General features: G+C 41.3%; 1 protein-coding gene across 8 annotated transcripts in view; it reads left to right on the forward strand.

Annotated features, from left to right (window-relative positions):
• Positions 1–816: 816 nt before the first annotated feature.
• The window catches only part of cacna2d2a (calcium voltage-gated channel auxiliary subunit alpha2delta 2a), a 180,263-nt gene continuing 161,317 nt past the window's right edge, over positions 817–19,762 (forward strand). For 3 of the 8 annotated variants that reach the window (XM_006783172.2, XM_006783173.2, XM_006783176.2), the window contains exons 1-3: positions 8,485–8,909; positions 13,280–13,361; positions 13,441–13,470. In XM_006783172.2, coding sequence (XP_006783235.1) covers positions 8,794–8,909; positions 13,280–13,361; positions 13,441–13,470 — 228 coding nt within the window. In that variant the 5' untranslated portion in view covers positions 8,485–8,793. Of the gene's footprint in view, positions 906–1,012; positions 1,250–2,002; positions 2,142–4,824; positions 4,946–8,484; positions 8,910–13,279; positions 13,362–13,440; positions 13,471–19,762 lie in introns of those variants that run through there. The other 5 variants (XM_006783174.2, XM_006783175.2, XM_087840826.1 and 2 more) reach the window with 4 other exon arrangements.

A 19,762-nucleotide genomic window follows, 5' to 3' on the forward strand; every position in this document is an offset into this window, starting at 1 on the left:
ATCCCGCACGTAACATACCGACGCTATGTGACAAATTGTCAGTATGTTACGCTTTCGGAGGCTTGAGAGCCGGTTGGAATGAATCTATACATGTAAATATGTTTTTTATTCTGATCATGAATCGCTTTGGAAAACACTATCTGACAGGGTAAAGGTTATGGTTAGGGTTTGGGCTGGAACTGATGCCTGGAGCATGTCTTACTGCCACAAGCGGCATTCTATTGGATTCGAATGCAAATAAGGATAAGGATGCAGAAGGGTACCTTTCACATTACTATGAGACGCCTCAGGACATGACAAATCGTCGGTATGTTACGCATTGGGAATGAGAATGCTCTGGGACTTTTGGTTGTCCCTGACCAGCCCAATGTCCATGGGAAATTAGGATTCAAATGCAAATAAGTATACCATGAAGTTTACTCCCCAAATGGCTTTCTATTTTTGTGTGATTTGTGTGAAATCACAATATGACTTTGTAGCTTTTATTTCAAACGGAACTGCTGTTTCTTTGGTTTTCAAATTAAAATCTACACATGTGGGTTTGTGTTCAAGGATCCAGTTTCACTTGAAATGCATTTATGAGAAAGTTTGTTTGTCATCCCTAGAAGATATTAGGTCACATCAAAAAAAAGAAAATGGAGAATGTTGAGTTTTTAACAAGACATTTACTTCTAAGTATTGATTCACTGAAGTCAGAGGTAAAAGTGTGTGCTCAGTTTCTGGAAAGCCGATGTTTTTAAGGGTTACAATTTGAATCATCAGTATGAGACCAAACATGCATACAGGAATCTGACTGATGCAGATCATGTACATTTTTTTTTTTTTTACCAGTGGATTTCTTTACACATCAAGAGATGGAGCAGTCAAGACCAGCTTTGTGATTTCTCACAAAATCACAAAAAACAGTAAGTCTAATGGGGTGTTTATCAAAGAGTGTTTGGTGGAGGGTCTGTCATGCTAATATGACCTGAGAAAAAGACAAAGAAACGTTTGAGAAAGTGCACCTCTCCAGGCAATCCGTAACAAGACGAATGGAGGACACCGTGGGAAATATGGAGCTTCAGCTGAAAAACAAAGCAGACAATCTTGACTTTTTCTCTTTGGCTTTGGATGAGGACTGCGATCTCCGCAATACAGCCCAGTTACTCATCTTCGTACGTGGGATAATGAAAGTGTTTGAGATTATGGAGGAGCTGGCAGCAAAGCGTTCAATAAAAGGGACTAGGCATGGAGTGATTTGTTCACGGAGGTAAGTGCATGCTTGGATAAGCTGGGACTGAAATGGAACAAACTGGCAGATGTTACAACCAATGGCTATCCAACTCTGACAGGGAAAAATTTGGGATTGTTGAAACAGATGCAAGATTAGGGACTGAAATAAATCCAGAAGTGAAATGGATACACCAGGAGGTGTTGTATAAGTCAGTGCCGAAAATTAACTATATTGTTGATGTTGTAACTAAAACAGTTAGCAGTGAATTGCAGGTAGGTTGTTGCAATTTTGGAGGTTCTTTAGACTGAAAATGGTGACATAGGCTACCACTGAGGAATAACCTAAATTAAATGTACAGCCTGGTGAAGGCTTACACGGGGAAATGACAGTTTCTTTCAAACTAACTGGAGAGCAACATTATTACACACTTAGTTGCTTGCAGTGAAGATGTTGGTTCTCCTTGGATCGACCTTCATATGTGAACAAACTTTCTCATTGATGAAGTTCACCAAATCAAGATACAGATCCTTCCTCAGTCATAATCACATATCTGCTGTTCTTTGCATTTCTAACTCAGATATTGAGTCTAACTTTTATGCACTTGTACGAACCAGTACTACTATAAACTGGTACTCTAACCATTACCAGTTTATAAAGAAATAAAATTAATTTTACGCAGAACTGAGTTCCTCTTATTGGTGTGGCCTTCCATAACAGTTTCAGTTTCTTATATGGCCCTTTGGGATTAATTCGCCACCCCTGACCTCTTGTGTTGATTTCATTTTTCAGCGCTGGATGGAGACTACTCCAAGGGATTGGAGCCAGCCTCAAGTGGCCATTTGGGGAACTGCAGCTTTTGGTTTCACTTTTAAGCCCCAGACGATGGTATTTACTCAGAATTGAGTTTCATTTGAAACATTTTTAAAAGGTAAGTTGACCTGTAACGAGGTGAAAACTGCAAAATCTGTATGTTCATGTAGAAACTAATTGAAATTACTGTGTATTGCGGGTTTGCATGAATGTGAAAGTAAGCCACTTATAGGTTAACCTAAACCATTCATTAGAACTAACAGCAAGTTAGTTATCTGCAGATAATAGATTCATGGATGTAATTATTGTGCTTTGCATGTGCTTTAGTTGCGTATTTTGGTATACTGGGCCATTGACACATAGGCACTGCAGACCTGCTCTGTCTATGAAATGCTGTTGTATGTTGTATTAATCAGTTTAAATTGCACTTCTAATAGATGCGTATCTGTTAATAGGTAAATAACCAAAACAGTTCTGAACCGACTAACAAGCATGCCATGAATCCCCTTAAAAGCCTAGAGTGATTGCAGCACATGCTTTTCCATTCAAACCAATGCTCCAGTAAAACCTGTGAAGGTTAGCTGTTGTCATGCATGGTGATGTGATGTATTACAGGCTTTCAGTCTTGGTCCTGCCTCTCGCTGCAGGCCACCTATTTCCCCATGAATCCTCACTCACTCTGTCTTGGGTTGTAAAATCTGCCCGTTTGAGTACAGCTGTGTGTGTTTGTGTCTGTCAGTGTGACTATAGCGAATAAGCTCCAGAATGTGTGTTATCTATTAATTCCTTCATTAAGCTCTTATCACCAGTTTTAATGCCAATTAAGATGCGCTTTAATGTGACGGCAGGGCGGGCAAGCGACTATGCACTTCTCACTCCACAGTGACAAGAGAAGAGGGGTAGACCACGTTCAGACAGGACCACCCGCTTGCCTTATCAAACCACCAAAGGCACCACAGGCCTGTTAGTTTTGCCTCTTTAGTACTGACACTGTTTAATGTGCTCTGTATGGCAACACCTAGCACTTCAGTCACTGCAAACATATTGAAGGCCCATGATGTGGGCATCCCACCGTAGAGCAGATTGTAGTGGTTCCTGCTTGATTTTTTTTTAAACATAAATTCAACACATTTCATCTGATTTTTAAAATAGATTCAACTTTAGAAGCATTTGAATGGAGGGTTTCTGAGTTTCACCAGAAGACAGAACTGGGAGATGAGTTGAAAATCGTAGCGAAGAGGCAAAAATCACATGCTCCACTTCACAACGTAGGACATGTAGAAGTCAGAGCTTTCTCTGAATGTGAGCTGACACTGCTCTGCTATATAAACGCACAGGATGGAGACCACATTTAGATGGGTACGTAGCCGCATACAGACAGGTGCCTTCTGTGTTCGTACCATATGGAACAAGGCAAAACTTTTGCAAACACAGCCAGGGTCACGATGAGCACTTTTCTGTGCATTATAATTAAGCAGCATTGACAGATCTGCAATATGCAGAGTAAGCAGATGGCTCATGGACAGTGAGAGGGAGGGGCAGGGGGTGTTGTGCCACGACGGGCTACAGGTCTCGTGTTATAGCAGCTGGCTGTCAACTCTGGGATGTTGTATGTCAGCAAAACGAGTTTTTAAAAAGGAGACTGAAGAGTGATGGAGATTGAAAGAAAAGAGAATAATGGTGGATTGAGGATAAGGAGATCTAATATTGGATCATAAATGATATACTGCAACTTATGACTGTCACTATCAATACGGGGGGTTTTGGCACTTTTTAAAGCGATCAATTATTTTGTCAGAATGATACTGAATCAGTCAGACTATTGTGTAATTCTAAATAAAGCCGATGTATGATTTGTCTTGTCTGACAGTAAAAGATCAGAATAGTATTTGGTATATTGAAAAGTATGACAAATAGCATAAAATGCTTATACTTTCAGAAGTTGCAAGCAGCAAATGTTTTAGCAGTTTTGCTCAAAAATCTGATTATTTTATGGTTACAATAATTAAATTTTGTCTTTTGACTATTTTAGAATTTGGTTAATTGTTTGGGCAGCAGACTTACAGTGGCCCACTGGAAGTGACTATAAGGCTGATTTTGACTGTAAAAAGTTTTTTTTTTTTTCTTCAGACATAGAACCCAAAGATGTCAAATGCTAATTATAGCATATGTAAATAGTCATACAAGGTTATGGTCTAAATCAAGATAGCTAAAAATAGCTAAATAAGAATACAAATCTGAGCAGTCTGCAGAAACATTCAGTCAATACCAAAGGCAAACTGTCTTCAAACAGTGCTGCTATAGCCCTGGTGTACTACGCTGACACGAACCGCAAGTCTAAAATATACTGGACTGACCTTTCTATGAATGTCATAAACCAGAACTACAGCACTTCCTTTCGTGTGTTTCTTCATCTCCTCTCCCTGTGTGGCACTGATGTCTCTTTCCTCCCCTCTATTTCCACTCTCTATCCTTCTCAATCCCAGCTTTGATGTATGCATGAGGGAGGATTTCCTGAAGACCAAAGAGGCCATTACCCAGGGGCCATTAGGCCTCTAGTAGAGCATGTCAATGAGTGCTGAGTCTTGCTCTGTTTTCACATGCGACCACTTGTCTATGTGGGTGAGGCAGGGAAAGATTCTCCGGGCGAGATAAAATAAAATGTAGCTTTTAAATGCTCATATTTCTTGCAAATACATCTCTACTTGTAATATCACAGCACTGTTTGTGTGCCCTGCTGTAGAATTTAATATAGGGTTTGTTTACTGTACTGTTGCACGTGTTGAGGTTGGGTCATTAATTGGCGCTGTTGTTCTTTCATGCAGACTAAGAACGAGGGGAGTGAGTCATCATCATCAGGATGAAACGCTCTGACATTTGAGCACAAAAGTCCCAGAGTGCTTTGCAGCCCATCGTCTCTGGGTATGTTTGTATTTTACAGTAAGGTATACAGAGCACTGGGGCCTGAATCAGGGATTTCCCTTATTGATTTTTTCACAAAGCGGTTAGGTCGTGTAGGAAAACACTGTGTTATAGAGCCAAGCAAATAATATGGCATGGTGGGCTATATAAATATTTATGTAAAATAAATGTCTTGTTTGGAGGTTTTTTTCCTGATCTTCTTAGTGGATAAAACTAAATAGGGGGATAAGCTGTGAGGTGAGCAGGGAGCGAAGTAAAAGAGACACAAAGGGAAAATAACCTTGATTACTGGAATCACTTTGCTGATCTTTTCAGTACATCCCCGTGGAAGACAAGGGCACTGTGCCTTTTCTCTGCTATGGTTAAAAAAATACTCTCAAAGAGAGCATGTGGCAAATGAGTGACAGTATATCATACTCCTGTTTTTACAGGAAACACTTGAGAGGATCATTGAAGTTTTCTGAGAGCCTTGGGGCTCTCTCTCAAGGGCAACTGACTCTATCATCTGCACTGAATGCGATGCACAGTCATTGTCTAATCAGAAAAATAAAATCTTAGCATTCAGCATGCTGACTAGAGTCGGTTTTACAGAGGGTGAAGCCTCACATTTTCTGTCCAGCCCACCAGAACATCAGCACAGAGGCCACAGAAAGAGACGGAGGAGGAGGTTAAGGGAGAGAGAACGATGGATAAGGTGGAGGAAAAGTGAGATAAGAGACCAGTGCAGCTCTGTGTGTATGTGTGTGTACTTGTCTGGATGTGTGGAGCGTGCCTTTACTGGTGACTTCCCCTGAGGCCTGCAGACAGGGAAACAAGGAGTGATTAATTTTACTCTAACCTACTTGGCCTCTGTCTAGGAGAGCACTCCTCAGAAAGGAAGCTGGAGTCCAGTACACAGCTACGAATCCTGCCTCCTTTCGCAACACTCACAAGGATCAATAACAGATTGGCAGGTCAATCACTTCGGACCAAAACGCATGGCCAATGAGAGACACCCTATGTAGCGGAGCCCCGCCTCTTGTCTACTTTTCTCACCCTCTGAAGGCTCAGCAAAGCTTGAGGCCATTGATCTGTGTGTTTTCACTGAGCAGATCCCTTAGCTGGCCTGATCGATCAGCTATAATAAAGAGTGGATTCTCTATAAGCGTTGGAACGTGGTCAATGAGATCCAAGGCCCCAGGGTGGCAATCACCTCTTTTATCTTCCTCTTTTCTGCCCACGAACGCCACCGCAAGTGCGGGTGAATTAAATTAAATTTGCATTTAAGGTGTGACATTGTTGAATATGACCCGGCCAACACGCAGTGTTACTTAAATTGGTTGCCAGTGTTATTTTGGTCCCCAAAGGTATGTGTACACACTGTTATTTTATTTGCATAGATTAAAAAAAAAGTCCAGCTCTGGACAGCTCTTTTATTGAGAGAAATCTACAAACTGTTCGCTCATTTAAAATTAGTTAATTTTTCCATGTCCTGGCCCTTTGAGTCAGGTGAATTGAGATACGTTGGACTAATGTATGTTTGAGTGGACGGATTGAACCAGGGGTGTCAGTGAGTCAGCACAAACGTTTAGTGTGAGTCAGCCAACCTACCAGTATCTGGTTGCTGTTATTATTAATGCGATGATGGGGAGTATAATGGTGTAAATTCATGTGTGAGAGTAGCCATCAATTAAGGTTATTTTTCCCAGCGTGGGGAATAGTAATGTATCAAAACATGACTGTTTCCTGCCTCTCTGCTACACATTTGTTTGGATGAGAGGGAGATGCTCAATATGATTAAAAAAACTATAGCTCTGGGAACTATAGAAGTGTATTTGTTTCCTCATTTCCTGAGAAACAGATGTTTGTTCTGACTGAATGATCCGTGACAACTATGTACATAAGCAGGGGACTGCTGCTGCTGTAGCTCTTCATCCCTGCCATCAGGTGGGTTTTTCCCCCTCCTGCTGAGGTCCATGCCCCGCAGTGTGTCCTTTCTACCAAAACAGCCCCGTCTTCTCTGTCAGGGAAGAGACAGAAATGCTGTGCAGCAACCCTGCCGACTGCTGTGCGGCTTTCTGTAGCAGAGCACCTGCGTGTCCCCTGCCGAATGACTGAGCCAAGGACAACACAGCTACAAGAACGACTGTCTCTCTGTGCCCAGCAAATGAGCTGAGAGATGCATGACTCCCCCAGGAGCAGCCGAAGGGGACCGAGTGTCCCGAGCCTGCGCTTTTGACTGGCAGACAACTGGAAAAATCAGGAAAAAAACAAACAAACCTGAAGCCCTGAGCACCTTAATCCCTAACCTCTGGGATTTTATAGTGTCGCTTGATCGCAGTAATGAGAATAAATATGAAGTGGCACACCTTAAGTCAGAAACTATACCGTTTCTATATATTGTATGAATGTACCTGAAATATGGGTTTTGTTTAGGTGCAAATGTGCCCTCCAGTTATAGAAACAGGAAGATCAGAGAACAGAGCAGTGCAGGAAAAGGTAAAAAAGCAGGTACAGGTGTGCATGTGTGCACACATACAAAGACACACGCACACACACACGCACACAGCTGATAGAAGGAGATAGTCACTTCTCCAGGGGGGAACTTCATGCTGAATTACATTTACTCTGAGGTTTCTGTGCATCTCTCCTCCTTGTTTACCTTTAAAATGAACGCTATCTGACTTATATGTCCAGAGGAAAAGTTGCTCCACTCAAATATGACCTATTAAATAGCTTGTGATAATGGGAGGTTGCTATTTATGAGAAACAAGGAGCCAGACTCTGCCTTTCTGTAAATTCAAAGCCCCTTGATCCAAATAGCCGGTGAGAGCATGAAACACTATTGCTAGGTATCTAGGTGGCTAATTTTCCTTGCATCCATTTAAATGTTCATCCACTGGACGAGAGGTCTTAATGAGTAGAACAAATATAGTTTGGGAAGCAGCCCCAAGGCCACTGCTGCTGACTGTTTATACTCTAGTTAATATAACATGGCCCTCTGGTATTATGCTTCCAATTACCCCAAATGACACCTTGGTTTCTGATCATAATCTCGAGTCTGGTGAAAACATAAGAGTATGAACTGGACATGAGGAGGAGGAGGAGGTGGCCTGATGCGCGCCCCCGTCTGTTGCACAGAAGTAGGTTGTTTGAATGGAGGAAGGGCCGCCAGTGCCAACAGCTGAGTCAAGTGTCACAGATGGACGAGGCGATTGCAGGAAGTTGGGCTACCAGGCTTACAAAAATAAAATCCTAAAACTCTAAAGCTTAAGTCTAGCCAGAGAGCTTTCTTTAAAAGAGCAGCTAATTTTCGAAGTTGGTGAAAAAAGCGCATCATGTGTGGTCAAAAAATGCTCATATGATGTAAGACCGCTGAAATCCGGGTATTTTCTGATTAAAAAAACACTTTTGGCAGGTTTTCTGGTCTCTTTTCTGTTGGATACTGGCCTAAAGGCGTCTCATTGTTTTATTTTGAAAGTCACAATGGGAAAATTGAAGCGGCACAGAGACCAGCTTCACCGTGTATGGTTGTTACATTGGAGACGTTGGGAGAGAAAAGGAGCAAATGTGCGCGGCGACGGAGAGGGAGGGAGGAAAGCGAGTGCGCAAATAGGCAGCCAGGCACATCGGCAGCCGCGGCAGAGCATCTTCCTGATCCTGATCTCCCGTGTCTTCAGCTGCCAATTCTTCGTGTGCGTCTCTGATTGAGATTTCACTGCCGGGCTGAAGTGTCCAGAAGCCTCCGCCAACCATCACCTCCCACTACACACTTTCTCCGGAGCTCGGTTATTCTTAGCTCAGCTGTGAGAGACTGTCCTTCCGGTCCTTCTCTTATTTATCTCAGTTTCTTGAATATTTAATGGAAAATGGCGATCTGCGCACAGTCGTACGGTGTCTTCTGCCTCTTGACAATCCAAACTGTACTTATCATATGCGTCTCCACGCCGACAGCCGGGACCCACCTCTTCCCACAGCACTACACGTAAGTACCCTGCACGGTTTTGGTGGGGAGGATAAACTGGGGGGGTGCGGAGTGCGGAACTAGGACAGGTGGCCCCAGACGAGCCTGCACATGAAGCGGCGTTTACCTTGGTGCGAGATGAGCCGCTGTCCCTGATGCTGACACGCAGACGCAGCTTCCGTCTCCGATGCTGCGTTATGAGTGTCATTCTCACACGGCTTATGTTGTTGTTGTGGTGGTGTTGGTGGGCACTGGCATTAAAGCCCAAAGTCTTATTCCGCTAGTGACAGTCAACATGGAGTACGCACATGTGGCGAAAGAAAAAGGAGGTGGGGGGGAGAAAACACAGTGCCAGCGATAGTTAAAAATACAAAAAAATATTAAAGAGATAGTCCGAATGTTGTTTTGCTGTCAGTGCAGGAGGGAGAATATCCCGCTTAGGCGCAGTCCTCTACAAAGTCTCTAAAAGCACTCGCACCGTGAAAGTAATCATATCTATCTCACCGCAGGGTGTGTTTTTTGTTTTGTTTTTGCTTTTAATGGCTCATTTTGTTTCAGACTCTAAATGTGGAAACGTCACACTCGAAATTTAGACGCACTTGAGGGCAGCATTACAAGTGACCGCAGGGCTCAGAAAGTAGTAAAGCATCCAGCTGTGAGGAAAGCACAAAAAATAAAGCAAAAATACAAACACACAAAAAAACCTATTTCTGGAATTATTCAGCGCACATCTGTTGGGGGGAATATCTAGCATTTATACCCCCATTCCCTTCTCTTATGCGAACATTATAATAATTTCACCTTGAAGGACGCGCAAAGGCGACTGAAGCCAAATGTTTACTGCGACAGTTTACCACCTGTGCACCGTCAACTATTCAATAAAAGTCAGTAATTTACCCCCCAAAAAATATTTTTTCCCTATTTTTTTTCTTTCAATGGCTATTACTTCACTTAAGATTGTATTTCAAAGTTCCGATAATCCTCTTTATGCTCACCAATAAACCCTCGTGAGTGCAACAGTTAGTCTCACACTGAAGTATCGCTCCAAATGTCGCCCTCTTTATAATAACCATGACGTGATGATCTGATGCGAAGACTGCGTGTAGCCCGAAGTGCTGTTTAGTCAGTCAGGTTCCCAGAAATGATTCCTGTGTGATGCATCAACCAGATCATGTCTTTTAAAATCTCCGGGGCTCTGTTAATTCGATGGCCAAGGTGACTTTCAAAAAAAAAATAAAAAAATAAAAAAATCAGTTATCTTTTATTCTACTGTGGATTGACTTAAAACTACAATTTACCGGATCACTGATTTGATTGTTTTAGCTCTGTAAGTGATGCAGTTAATTTATCTTACACCCGAGTTACTTTGCAAACAAAACCCTGAAATTCAGTTTATTATTACTTTTAAGCAACCCTAATTTCCATCTCCCCCCCGTTTAAAGACACGTTTATTTTCCAAACCTACGTTTTCTTTAACTATACACTATTGTTCCTTTTTAATAGAGAAACTGTGTCATTATTTCTTACTTTCCCGGTGTCCTTGTTTAAGCAGATAAAGAGAAGCTAAATATCCTGTAGGGCTGGTTATATATGCAGTCTGTGTTTTATCCAGTCCTCTCTTGAGATTTCTAAACTGGGTTTTGGGTCACCCACATCACTGTGGTATTTGCCAGAATTTGACAGTTAATTGAAGTGTATCGGGAGCAATGGTGGCAGTTTATTTGATGTATATTGCTGACACACACAGACACACAAACACGCCCATGCACGGGTCAGAGCTTCTCCGTGTTCGAGGTCTAGCTGAAGAAATGCACGAATAAGGATGCTCGCTTCGTTTTCACAGCAGTCGCCAGAAAGTGTGCGTTTTCTACAGTTTGCCATCTACCAGTATGGTCTTCATAGTACTAAATATTACACTGAAGTGTTGTTTATGCTTATAATTTAGTGTGTATGTAGGTGTGTGTGGTAGACTGAGAGGTATCTGCAGGGGAAGTTATTTCCTCATTTCTAAAAAAAAAAAAAAAAGTTGATAACTGGAATCTAAATGTCAAAATATCATCAGCACTTTGCACCAGATGATATGACCACACACAAAAATAGCTCACCTTCTGCCCTAATAGATAGATAGAGAGTGGCACTTCGAATGATGAGATCCATTGCGGCCGAATGAGCGTAGTGACAGTATGGGTCTGACTCACGCAGGTCTTCCATCCAAAGTAATTTCATCACACTTTCTGCTTTTCCATAATGTTTGGCTAACATAAATCATAAAACAACCAAGGCGAATCAAAACACAAGAAGGCAAATGGCAAAGTTGTACTGCTGCTTTGGACTACAGAGAGCCAGAGAGCATCAGTCGGCTTTCATGTAGTGCATTATGACAACTTTTGTCTTTTAAAGAGAGATCACAGCTTTCATAATGCAGAAGGTCTCCGAGCACTCACTGAGCATTAGGCCACAGTAATGCGTATAATTTACCAAACAACTGCGTCCTGTTATCTCTGCAGCTGCTATTGAATGAACACTTCTGCATATTTGATACTGCAAGATATTTTTTTGCCACGCAGTCTCCAACTTCTTGCTTTGTGCTTTAAAACATTGTTATGCCAGCTTCATGTGACCTGGTGTGATGCAAGTCGTGTAGTCTGTTCACACGCAGAATATAAATATGACACAGATGTTATTTTAAGTGTTAAATGTATTCAACTTAGACTGAAACCATTAGATAGGAGGCCTTTGTGCATCAGTGCACGTGTGCATAAATGACCTATAGATACTTTTATCACAATATGAGACACGATATTAGCTGAGATTTTTAGATTTATTAGATTTTAATTGGTGGCCTAAGCTTAAACATATGTCTTGACATAATATGCAGTGGAAGGGTATTTATGTGTAGCTCACCTACAAGTCTCCCAATCCAAACTTGTGTTTCTTTATCCCTGGAGTGGGCAATGTGAAAAAAGTAATATGGCCTTAATATTGCTATGCATTTTTTACATACTGACTAAAATATTCAAATCACATGGTGAACATTTAAACTGATGGCTATCCTTCTGTGTCAAATCAATCTCATATTATAAGTCTTTAAGAGAAACATGCATCTCATGCAAGCATGCATCTATCTATCTATCTATCTATCTATCTATCTATCTATCTATCTATCTATCTATCTATCTATCTATCTATCTATCTATCTATCTATCTATCTATCTATCTATCTATCTATGATGTTGTGTGTAGTATCCAGACTAAAGAGGTTGCGTAAGAAGTCTGCCTGGCTCGGGGACAGAGGTATTGTCCCTCACTGTTAGTATCACCATGTCCTGCTCAGCTTTGTTCTCACTGTAAACTTGTTTTCATTTCATATTGAATGACCTTTTTATAGTCACAGCTTCCCCCCCTTCTCTGCTCCTTTTAGAGGCCCTCTTGCTTTCCTTTAATCACGGTCCCTATAAACACAGGGAACTTGCACACTCGCTGGCGTGTTTGCTCTGCTGTTACTCGCTTGATGAAGCCCGCTCTGGCTTGGTGATTATGGCGGGCGCTGTCACTACTTGGCAGATTTGTGCAATTTAATAAATCTGTCTCCCCTCTTGTCTTCAGAGCAAATCTGACATTTAAAGATGACATTTGTCTCCGTCATCATATTAAAAGACAAACGGCTGTGTTGTTGATGCTAGTGATTAGCTATCTGCAGGCTGCTGAAAGGAAAAAGGTTGGCATGGAATCAGCGGTTGGCTAGCAAACACATGGCATAATTTATTCATCTGATTGCTGAAAGATGAGCTTTCATAATAGGTTTTTTTTTTTGTTCTCCTTTTTTTCTGTGAAAATTTCTTGTTGGCTTTTCACATGAGTTGTTCAGCATGAATCTTGGTTGGCAGGTTGGCCCCTGCTGCTCCTCTAAAGTGATCTGGTAAAAATCTTCATCCATTAAGTCATTTGTTGCTTGCTGAGAGATATACAGTGATGAGCTCCAGCCGTTTGATCTCTTAATTCCAAACTTGGCTCCGTCTAACGGAGATCAGCTCCTGCTTAGGCTGCACTTCTGTCAGACCTGAGCAGTTTTATTGTAGAACCGCTGATCCCAGCCGAGCGTAGACAGGCACGTACACTGCCGGGAACTGGACGGAACACATACATGCAAGATGTGATGGGGAGAGAAGATGCTGATGACCAACCCAGACATTAACTGGAGATAGGATAGTGATACTTACAGACAGGCATCCCAAAAGGGGCAGAGTGTGGCAGTTTTCCAGCAGAAAGAGAGCCACACACTGCCGCCGTCTTGCAAATGCACTCACTTATACGCAGTGGTAGAGAAATGAAAGTTTTCGTGATGATGTTGAAATGATAATGTTGAAAATGTCTTAACTTTACTTTTGCAGAATGATTCACTGGGCTGGACGCATTGAGAAGGAGCTGGAAAAGGTTCTGCAGCACGTCACCGGAGCTCAGCAGATGAGATCGGTAAGTCGACGTCACGCCTGCATGTGACGCCCAGCATTTTCCTGCATTATTAATCAGTATGATTGCACTCCTCTTCAAGGTCCAGCGTGAGGGTGTGGATATCTTTAAGGTACTGTGTTGACTTGAGTGATGAAGTGAGATAATATAGAAGAAGTGATCTTCTATATTAGAAGATCACTTCACGAGTGGAGATGACTGCATTTTTTGCAAATCATCTTTTGCTGTCAAGAATTTTCCTTTGGCCAGATCCCCCTTAACCTCTAGTAACCTCTAGATTGATTGCTCGTTTAATTTGAAATATGCATTTAAAAAATTGAGTGGTGTTGGATATTTAAGTGTCTACCTCCCAGTTTAGTGTTTTGCGGTTTTCCTTCTGTTTTTTTGCACCACATGTCTGTCCTGTGATAGGCAGATGGTTTAGCATAGTGTGACTGACACAGTTTCATCATATTTGTGCTGCGTGTGCGTGTTGGCCACGTTTCCAGAGTTTGTAATTCACCCTGAAATAAATGCTTCATTACTGCTGTGTAGATGAGAATGATTCATCCAGCCAGTATGGAGCCTGTGGCTTTAATTCCAGCAGCAACAGTGGTTAGTGCGATAGCAATGTTGATCTGCAGGGCCCACGACCCCTTTATAGGAAGTCTGGTTCAGCTCTCTGTTAAAAAGGTCCTAGCCTCTGATCCTATGAGTCTTACCCAGTACGTAACGCAGAGTTCAGATGAAGCCGATGAGGGTGAGGGGGCTCGCCCAGTCCTGACTGCCTCGAAATCATCCCAACGTCTTCCCTTTCTTCATCTGGTAAATTTTATGAAATCATACATTTTTAAAGTCAGACATTCAGAGATCAGAGCGTCCGCTGTGGCACGTCATTCCTCACACACACACACACACCCTCATATTTCTTAAGGCCGTTTCTACACAGGCTTTCAGTTAGGCCTGCCCTTAGAATGGTTGCTGTATTTTCACATTATTATATTGGTTAACTTAAACATAATTATACCTGTCTGGTTATATTCTTATCAGTATTTAGCATAGTGAACTATCAGCAAAATTACATATGAATCATATTTCTGTGTCTATAAATCACATAAAAACCTGGATGATGAGTCTTTTACTTGTGGTTGGAGCTGAGCTGAGAGATCTCAGCCTCCATGACAGCTGTTAGTATAGTGGCGACACTGATGGATCCCAGAGAGGAGGAAGTAAGCTGACAGAAATCGTGCTGCTGTAAAGGGTAATGACCATTAGTGGATATCAGGCGCGCACTCAGACAGCATGATAGAGACAGGTTGATTTTTAGCACTCATCCAGTGTAAACAAAACACAGAGAGAGTGTTTACCTGCTAAAATATTTGCCTTTTGCTTTTTTGTTGCTCCCACTGGGCAGTGTGGATATCTACACAGGCAGTAGACTGTAAAAATAAGGCGACTCATTGTTTGAAAGTCAAAGTATCTGAAAAATGTATTGTGTCTCAAGAATATTGTCATTTTTAAAACAGTATTGATTTAAATGTGGTGTAGATGCATTCTGGGGATAAACTGGGTGGAGAAAGGCTTTTTCAGCCAAAGAGTTTGAAGAGTTTTCTCGACGTATAAAGTAGCCGATCACCCTTTTAACTGATCTAAAAGGTTAATAAACTACTAAAGTACTACCCTCTTTAAAATAAATAAATAAATAAATAACTGTTTGTGCATTTTGGTGATAATTTGCTGCCAATTTTGATCTCAAGTTGGCCGGATCTGTAAATCCACTGAAAAGTAACCAATAAAAACCCTCCACATTTCCCCACTTTCTTGTAGTGTAAAGACAGAAAACATTCACATTTAGTGCAGTTCAGCTGTAGCAATAAGTCACTTTTCTTCACATTCAGTCTGTTTGCTGTCATTGAAAAGAAATGCTGCTGCCATAAATCACACAAACACGTTTGTTACTTCATGGGTAATGTCTCTGTCAGGAGGAAGGCTGTAAAACTGACAATTTGTTTTATCCCATGGCTCGGGTTTAACTAGCAGTTTGGACGGCTGTCATGACCCGATCACTTCCGTCAGTAATGACCTGCAACACAATGTTCCTGATGCAATATCCCCCTTAGATTTGTTGGATTGTGTTTTGTTTTGGATTTCTGATTATTGTTAAATTACTCCATTCTTTTCTTCACTAAATGTTGGAAATGGCCAAAAAAGGCTGTCATATTACTACTCGTTATAAAACTCATTCAGCATGTATAGCTGAATGAACCTGAACTTAATGATTCCTAAAGCCGCAAAGTGGTGTTGACATGACGTTAAATGCTCAGTAGGATTTAAGTTTTGTGGATGTAAACTAATTTCCACTGGCGGTGACTCGAGTTTATTCTGTGAACCAAACCCAGTGAAGCCACTCTCTTCTGAAAACGCTGCGTCTGCCTGGCGATGGTTTGCGTGGGGTGCCCATATGGCTGTGCGTGCATGTGTATGCGGTGGCCTGACTGTGTGCACAGGCCGGGTGCGAAAGAACATTTATCATTGCCCCAAACAGGAGTCGTCACAGGGTGTGCTAAATGGCCCAGCATGCCTAGAAAAGCCATTTTCTAAATGGATGCCTCTCTCTATACGTGTGTCTGATAGAAATCTTCCCAGGGCTATGCCGGCTGGTAACAAGATTGCCTCCCTCTGCGCCCCCTTCCTCTTCATGCGCAGTTTATTCTCAGAGACAAAAAATGTAAAGTGTGTGCAAATTATTTTTGAGTTTGTCTTACATGGGGAGAGACAAGGGAACTAAGTTGAATGTAATGTGGCATGCTCAGTTGGTCTCGGTCGAGATTTTATTTTCTCTGACAAGCGAGGTAGTGGGTGAAAGAGAGAGAAAGGCCAAGACAATCCGAAGTCACACAAGTAAATAAGGAAAAAACAACAAAAAAAACATGCTCAAGCATTTCCCCGTATGCTATATGAAGCTAATATTTCTTTGTTATTGACCTATTGCTTTGTTGAATTTGGATATGAAAATTTTCACTAAGAGTTTGGCAAACAGATTAAATGGACGTGTTGGGTCAATTATCCATCTGGATCAAACTGGGTTTGTTCCCCAGAGGTTTTCCTTCTTTAATGTTCGAAGATTGATGAATATTATGTATCATAGGCACTGGGGAGCTTCCAAGATCGCAGTTCTGAGCTTAGATGCTGAAAAGGCGTTTGATCAGGTCGAGTGGGCCTATACGCTTCGGGTTCTCTTCGGGTCCTGGAGAAGTTTGGTTTAGGCGAACAGTTTATATCATGGGTTGATATGATATATAGGCATCCTTCTTCTTCCATTCTTACTAACCAAGATAGATCAGCGCCTTTTTTTTTACACCGCGGGACACGACAAAGCTGCCCTTTGAGCCCTTTGCTCTTCGCAATTTCTATTGAACCTCTTGCAGTAGCCATTAGGAATGAGCCCTCTATTGACCCTGTCCGATTGGGGAATATCAAGCACTACATTTCTTTATATGCGGATGATGTTGTTGTGTTCTTGTCAAATCCTGAGCGATCTGTTCCTGTACTTTTAGATGTGGTGAGGTCGTTTGGGGAAATCTCAGGTTATACAATTAATTGGCAGAAGAGTGAGTTTGTGGCTTTAACTGCAAACTTGGATGTTGATTTTTTGAAAATTTTGCCTTTTAAAATTACAGACAAATTGAAATACTTTGGTGATATTTTGCCTAAGGATCCTAAATTGATCTTCAAGGTGAATTATCTTGAACAAGTTGAAAAATTGACAAAGGACATTGAGAAATGGAGGGCTCTCCCTATTTCCATGGTAGGTCGCATTAATGTAATTAAAATGGTTTCCCTTCCTAAATTTCTATATTTATTTTTAAACTTAGCTATTTTTTTGAATAAGTAAGTTTTAAAGTGATCGACTCTGTAGTATTACCATTTGTTTGGGGCTTTAAAGCTCACAGAATATCAAAAGTTCATCTATGTAGGTCTAAAGTTAAGGGTGGATTTGCTCTGCCACAGTTTTATTATTGGGCTGCAAATGCTAGAACTCTTGCTTACTGGCAGGAAGGGTACAAAAAGGTCATGTCTGCCGATACCCCACCTTGGGTGGTCATAGAGAGTGGTGGGGTTGAGAATAGTTCCCTCCCTGCTCTTCTTTTTTCGTCCTCTAATCCGCGAACCAAGGTCAATAATTTTATAGTTTCGAACTGCATTAAAATCTTTAGTCAGATCAAAAAAGGTTGTGCTCTACCAGACACTTCAATCCATACACCAATATATTGTAATCATGCATTTCCACCCTCATGTTTAGACGCCTCTTTTGAGGTCTGGACACAGAAAGGTATTATTACTCTCAAAGACTTATATATTGACAGGCAGTTTGCATCATTTACTCAGTTGCAAAACAAGTTCTCTCTCCCTGCGTCACATTTTTTTCATTATTTACAGATAAGAAACTATGTTCGTCAGAGTATTCTTAATTTTCCATTTCTTTCGGAAGAGGGGTCAATTTTTACACTCCTTCTGAGTTCCCCGGATTCTAAAAAGTTGGTTTCTGGTTTTGTGAAAGTCTTGTTTGATCGATCACCAATAACTTAGCCTACCACCTTAGCGTTTTATTTCTGTTTATTGCCAGTGTTGAAGTAGTATTTTTGTCTTTGCAGTGTAATCTTTTGTCTTATTTGTGTGTTTTAGCCCTTGCTGTTGTGTTGTCTGTTGTTTTTTTGTTTTTTGTGTGTCCCTTTTTTTCCTTATATCAAAAAATCTCAATAAACATACTTAAAAAAAAAAAAAAACATGCTCCGAATTGGTTGACTTTTAAAGCAGCTCACAGATGTGCGTCTCTGTTCCAAATTTTCAGGTCCCTCTGAAGATAAATAAGAAGATTCAAGCTCTTTAAATGTTTAATAAAATCACGTTCTAATATATTTGGCCCAGGTTTGGTCAAGATGTTCTTCTCACCCAGGGGAGTGAAAGAAAGCTAGAGGGTGAGTGCACTGGAGGAGTTGGAAATTTCAAATGGAAGAGCGCAGATAGACAAGGAGAGTGGGCGGCTTTCAGAGCGGAGGAGGGTTTTTTAGAGAGAAAGGGAATGAAGGATGGCTTGACAATTGAGATTGATGTTCAGGCGATTTTGTGTGTATATTTAGTGTCAAACTACTTGAGATGGATGAAATGATAGAGGGAAAGGACGAGAATTGGTAAATTTAAATATGAGCAGACAGATGCTGTTTATAGTCCTTATCCTCCTCATTATCCTCCGTGCCGCTGCTTTTGATGTGTTACAGTACGTGGTGATGATGAGAGGCGGTGGTGGACACTGGCATTGTTTTCTTATCCTCGGGCTTATTCAAAGCAGTTTTAATAGGGAACACATGAGCAGCGCGCCCACGCCCACATACTGTCGTTACAGATGGTTAATCAGAGATACAGACTTGCAAAAATTCCATTAATCCAATAATAATAATTATTTAGATATTTGAAGATTTATTGGAGTTATTTCTGAAAGCAAAAATAAAAACGAGTTACTGGTTAAAAGCCCATCAAGTGAGAAGATTTAATATTTTGGCTGCATGCTGGGGGGGGTGCTTAGACAAAATAAAACAATACGCTGAAGATTTAATGGCGAATCAAATATATGACTGATTGATTATTTGTTATGTTTATAGATTGAACAAAATGATAGAACAGGATTGGTCCATATTGACATAACTGCATCACACAGTTGCTGTATCCCAAAGGTCCTCTCTTGGATTGAGACCTAGTGACCACGGAGGCTGTTTGAGTGCAGTGAACTCATTGCCATGTTCAAAAAAACAGTTTGAGAAGATCTGAGGTTTGATTTGAGCGTATTCATTCAGAGAACTACCGCTCACTGGATATTTTATCTTTTTCAGCCCATTCTCTGTAAACCCTACAAATGGTTATGAGGAAAAAAGTCCCAGTGCATGAACGATTTCTGAAATACTCATACCAGCCTGTCGGACATCAACAACCATGGCATGGTGAAAATGACTAAAATAAAAGCATTTCTTCCCCATTCTGATGCTCATTTTGAACTTCATCTTGCTCATGTCTACATGCCCGAATGCACTGAATTGTTGTCATTGTGATTAGATATCTGCCTTAAAAAGCAGCTGAATAGGTGTACCTAACTTGACCTTCCTCTCCCATCACTAAAGGTCGATATATCTACATGGATTTAACCACAGCAGCTACACAATAGCCCCCTCTATGATTCCGAATGGCTAATTGCTTGCCCTCCTGCAGCCCTCGTTGGACTGATTGCTTTGTTTAAACTAAAAAAAACTGCTGTTTCATGTTGCAATTCAAGATAAACCAATCAGCTGGATGGAGTGGACAGACTCAAAGATATGGTCCCAAGCAAGAAAAAGCTGCCAATCAGTAATCAGTGACTGCAGAAGGACTTGGTT

The sequence above is a fragment of the Neolamprologus brichardi genome, chromosome 5 (genome assembly GCF_056152115.1).
Source record: "Neolamprologus brichardi isolate AB-2024 chromosome 5, ASM5615211v1, whole genome shotgun sequence".
Classification (NCBI taxonomy): domain Eukaryota; kingdom Metazoa; phylum Chordata; class Actinopteri; order Cichliformes; family Cichlidae; genus Neolamprologus; species Neolamprologus brichardi.